The sequence below is a fragment of the Habropoda laboriosa genome, unplaced genomic scaffold, assembly GCF_001263275.1.
Source record: "Habropoda laboriosa isolate 0110345459 unplaced genomic scaffold, ASM126327v1 scaffold30, whole genome shotgun sequence".
Classification (NCBI taxonomy): Eukaryota; Metazoa; Arthropoda; class Insecta; order Hymenoptera; family Apidae; genus Habropoda; species Habropoda laboriosa.
Window position 1 is genome coordinate 918,942 of NW_017100178.1, and position 4,619 is coordinate 923,560.

The 4,619-nt window shown below is 31.9% G+C and overlaps 1 protein-coding gene across 1 annotated transcript in view; it reads right to left on the reverse strand.

Annotated features, from left to right (window-relative positions):
- LOC108578932 (leucine--tRNA ligase, cytoplasmic) overlaps nt 1-3,310 on the reverse strand; it is a 7,168-nt gene extending 3,858 nt beyond the window's left edge. The window contains exons 1-8 of the mRNA XM_017942351.1: nt 3,228-3,310; nt 2,928-3,131; nt 2,705-2,866; nt 2,384-2,628; nt 2,087-2,312; nt 1,787-2,005; nt 1,252-1,705; nt 694-832 (exon numbers count right to left, since the gene is read on the reverse strand). Coding sequence (XP_017797840.1) covers nt 694-832; nt 1,252-1,705; nt 1,787-2,005; nt 2,087-2,312; nt 2,384-2,628; nt 2,705-2,866; nt 2,928-3,131; nt 3,228-3,278 — 1,700 coding nt within the window. The 5' untranslated portion in view covers nt 3,279-3,310. The remainder of the gene's footprint in view (nt 1-693; nt 833-1,251; nt 1,706-1,786; nt 2,006-2,086; nt 2,313-2,383; nt 2,629-2,704; nt 2,867-2,927; nt 3,132-3,227) is intronic.
- Between the last annotated feature and the right edge of the window lie 1,309 nt (nt 3,311-4,619).

The window sequence follows — 4,619 nt, forward strand, 5'->3', positions numbered from 1 at the left end:
CAATTTTTGTTTCAAATATCCCCAGAGAAAAAAATCGTACGCGGAAAAATCTGACGATCTTGGGGGCCACGTTACTGGACCGCTAAGTCCAATCTAATGTTATGGAAGCATTAAGACAAACTGTCTCGTGTCATTGCATGGTCAATTGGTGTTTACGTAGCCACTGAAATTCTACACGAGTTTTTGAAATTAACTGTGGCGTGGACCGTGTCAACGCTAATACAGGTGGCACATCAGATTTGAAGTTTAATATCTCGACATTGGCTAGTGCAAAATGCACGTACGGGCAATGTTTTGAAAACGTTTTAACGTCAGCTAGAAGAATATGCAATAAAAAATATAGGTTTCCACTTTAAAGTTTAACCGTAACCTTCAGAGCTTTTCGAGGTCACCGCAAGATCAAATAAATATAGGCATCATATGTGCCCCTTGGTACCCTACAATTTTTGTCTCAAATATTTTCGTTCTCATGCATATTTTTCGAGATACTTACGTATTTTCAGATAAATCACACACACTGTATGTACACATAAACAAAATATTCCACAAAGTGTAAGTTACATTTTTGAAATCATTTAAACAATAACAAAGAACCCGAGAAATATTCATAAATGCTCGGAAAGTATTATAATTTGTTGTTCGTTACTTTATGTGGGGTAACTGATAATTCTAATGAAGACTTCGAAACTTTACCTTATGTTGTATGTATTTGATTTATCGCCTTTGAATGTTCCTCCTTGTAATAAATGCGCTACTGTGTAATAAGCCATGTAAATTGTTGAGTCTGAGAGTGATTCTATTAACCAACTTTCGTCCCATGGTAATTTAGTACCTAAAGTTCATAATTATTAATATTTGTACTATTGTCAATATTTGATTTGTTACTTAACACATTAAGCACCATGTTCGGACTGCTTTCCGTTCGGACCGCGTCAATCACCGGTGACTGACAGTATACTTTTCGTTCGGGCCGCGTCAGTCACTGTTGACTGACGATATACAATTTAAAAAATTATATTCTTCTATTAATAAATTTTAAATAATTTGGTGATTATAAAAGAATGTACCTAAATATTACTTGTAACCAAAAAAAAATTTTAATGAGTATCATTAAAACACATGCAGTCTTATCGCAACCTTACACAGATCTCCGGCCGCCAGCATATCGGTGAAATCGGATATCGCGGACTAAACAGAAAAGAAGACAAAACAGGCTTGGCGCTTAACGTGTTAATGATTATACAAACTGACCAAGTCCATAAGTTCTTGAACATGCATGTTCATGTAACCAATCAAGACAAACCAAAAAATTTTTTCTCACTTCGTCATGATAAGTATTGAGATTATTTAAGGCTTTCATTGCTTCTTCCTTCCAAGTTTCTTCTCCATAGTCCAAATACCATTGATTACATAAAGCTACTACACATTCATCATTTGATCTTGAAATTATAGTTTTTTCTGGTTCGTAATATATAACTGCTTTTTTGTCGTTTATAAGTTCTTTCTGTATCTGCTTTTTAATATCTTGAACTTTCTTTCCTTTATATTCACCAACTACCATTACACCATCATAGAAGCCTTTAAGATACACAATTTCTTTGGCTTCTAATAATTTAACAGTATCATTTTGAGATTGAATATTTAATTTATTGTACAAAGCTACTGCAGATAAAGTGCCGAATCCTGGTATTTCAAGAGTAGGTATCTAACATATACAATTTTGCTAATTACATTTTTACTTTTAATTTTATACTTCTATTGAAATAAAAAGGCATGTTATACTTACAGGATCATAAGGTAGCACCATATTATCAGTTATTCCATATTTTTCCCTCAGAGCTTGTTTTTTCTTTAAATCTACTAAAGCAGCATAATCATCAGGAGAATCACTAGGTACAGATGTAACAACTCCAGTACCTTTACCTTCTTTAATAGTTAACATTGGTAAAGTATAGATTACTTTATAAGTTGTAAGAGGAGCTTCTACTGGTAATCCTAATATATCCTATGAACGTTATATCATACATATTTTGTATTTAATATCGTCTTAAGCAGCTTTTTTCATAAATAGTAAAAAGAATATTACTTTTCCAGCCAGTTTTAACACAATTGGTATCTTTCCCTCTTCTTCAAAGAAACCCTGATAAGCCATATTCCGAGCTGCTCTTTCTGTTGAAATATAAACATCTCCATTTGATAGGGTGTAAGCAATATAATTTATGTCTGGATGAATCCAGCAATTTGTTTGACCATACATTGTTTCTGGTCTTAAAGTAGCAGCTACTAAATAAATTGTTTTGCCAAAAAGAGTTCTACAAAAATACATTAATCAAAAATATATTAATGTTTGGAACAAATTTTATAAATCATTTAGAATACCTACTTCATGCTAGAAGGATAAGGTTCTTGTAACTTCATTTTAATTAAAGTATATTCTTGTGGCCCTACACCTTCTCCAGTTGATCTATCATGATCCATGCAAGGTTGCCCATCTTTTGGTGAATATATTGTATACCTTTTTCCATATTTTATTTTGTTTCTAGCTTTTAAATGCTGAAATTGCCAACGTACAAATGAATCAAAAAATGGATTTGCGTCTGTTGTAATAAATGTTCTGCGCCAATCCACCTAGAATGAGTTCCATACTGTTTCCTTTCCAAATTGCTTTATTTTTATTTTCAAATTATTACTATCCTTATCTTACATGTACTCCAATTAATCTTAAATCTTCCACAGCAAGAGGTGGAAAATAATCTAACCAATATGCAGTATCTGTAAAATTTTTTATATCCTCGTCTTTTAAACCAAGTGTTAGCATAATTTCCCATTGATATTTTGCATTAGCAGTTTTTGCAACTGCTTTACTCTAAAAGTATTTTTTAATTAAAATGTAACATACAAAAATATTTTAGGCAGTAATGAATTACCTTTGTTCCTTTGCCTTTATCCTTTATTACTATATCATCTACAACTTCAATTTGTTCATATTCAGGAAATTGTGGTGGATAACCATATAACTCCATTTCTCTCTTTAATTTATCTGCACATGCTTTAATAGGCATACCGGTACAATGGAAACCAAATGGAAAGAGAACTTTCTTTCCTAGAAGACGATTATACCGCACTGCAAACTATAAAATTATAAATATATATTATACTTTTAATTTAGATCGTACATACAAATTATATTAAATACTTCTTTTTAAATACTGTTATTAAATATTTACCTCACATTTTGATAGTGAAAACATATGACCAATATGGAGCCTTCCATTCATATAAGGAAAAGGAAATGTAGCAAGAAATTTTTCATTTGGACTTTTCTTAGGTTTTAAAGGTGCATCTTCCTCATATACTTTTTGAGCTTCCCATTTTGCTTGTACATCTTTCTCAATTTTTTGAAGATATTCTACCTTAAATGTTCCTTTTCTTTCTATCACCTATCAATAACAAGTTATCATTTAAATAATTTAGTTCACTTTTAAATAACATTTTTATTTAAAAATATGAATAATTTAATGATTTTTCATTTGCTAGAGAATAATCTTAACACTTAACAGACGGGTTGTTTTTTCTCTGTCTTTCTCGGTTTCCGGGAATTTTTTAACACTTAACGGACGGGTCATGTAAATTTACGTTTTTCCATTCTGACTTCCTAGGATGGCCCACGTAGATTTACGTTTTTGCTTGAATTTTTATTACGCTTCTCTTAAAAAATGCCTGGAAACCGAGAAAGACAGGGTAAAAACAACCCGTCTGTTAAGTGTTAAGAGAAGCGTAATAAAAATTCAAGCAAAAACGTAAATCTACGTGGACCGTCCAAGGAAGTCAGAATGGCAAAAGGTAAATTTACGTGACCCGTCCGTTAAGTGTTAATTGCTACATTTAATTTATAATTTATGTTGTAAGTATAATATAAAACAATGTAAAAATCGCAATTGTGACAAGTATTGTGTTATAAAAATGTATGATGGTATTAATCACTAAAATAAAACAATTATTTAAATAGAATAATTTATATTTTTAAAAGACATCGAAAGTATAACATATTTGAACATAGATACGATTTTACCTCATTATTTACTGGTGTGAAGGTTACTTATCTTTATTTCTTACTTACTATTAAGGTTTTACTTAAATACATTAATAGTTGTAATTATAAAAAAGGAAGTATCAATACGTACCATTTTATTAACAACAAAGAAATCTGAAAAAGTTACACTTAAGCACACACTTCAAAAACAAAATTTAACCACGTGTTGACGTACAACGCCACAGTCAGTAATGCCACAATGCAGATGCCGTGGGCGAAAGCAGTTACCCCCACTATGACCTACCGCCATCTCCCACTATCGTGCTCTCACTAAGTGTAGCGGTAGCTCTGCGTGTGCGAGGCCTGTTCGGCTTTTTTCGGCAATAATCTACGTCGCCACAGGACGCTCGAGCAACCTGAGCGCATGAGTAATAATCAGGAAATTCCCTTTGAATCTCGGTTGTGACGCAGTGTTTCGAGTATATGGGCGTTCCGGACAAAAATCATAACTTCTAAATTAATCAATTATAGACCTAAATTTTTTAATACTTTTTTGAAGAGAATTCAAATATGTATTTTAATATTA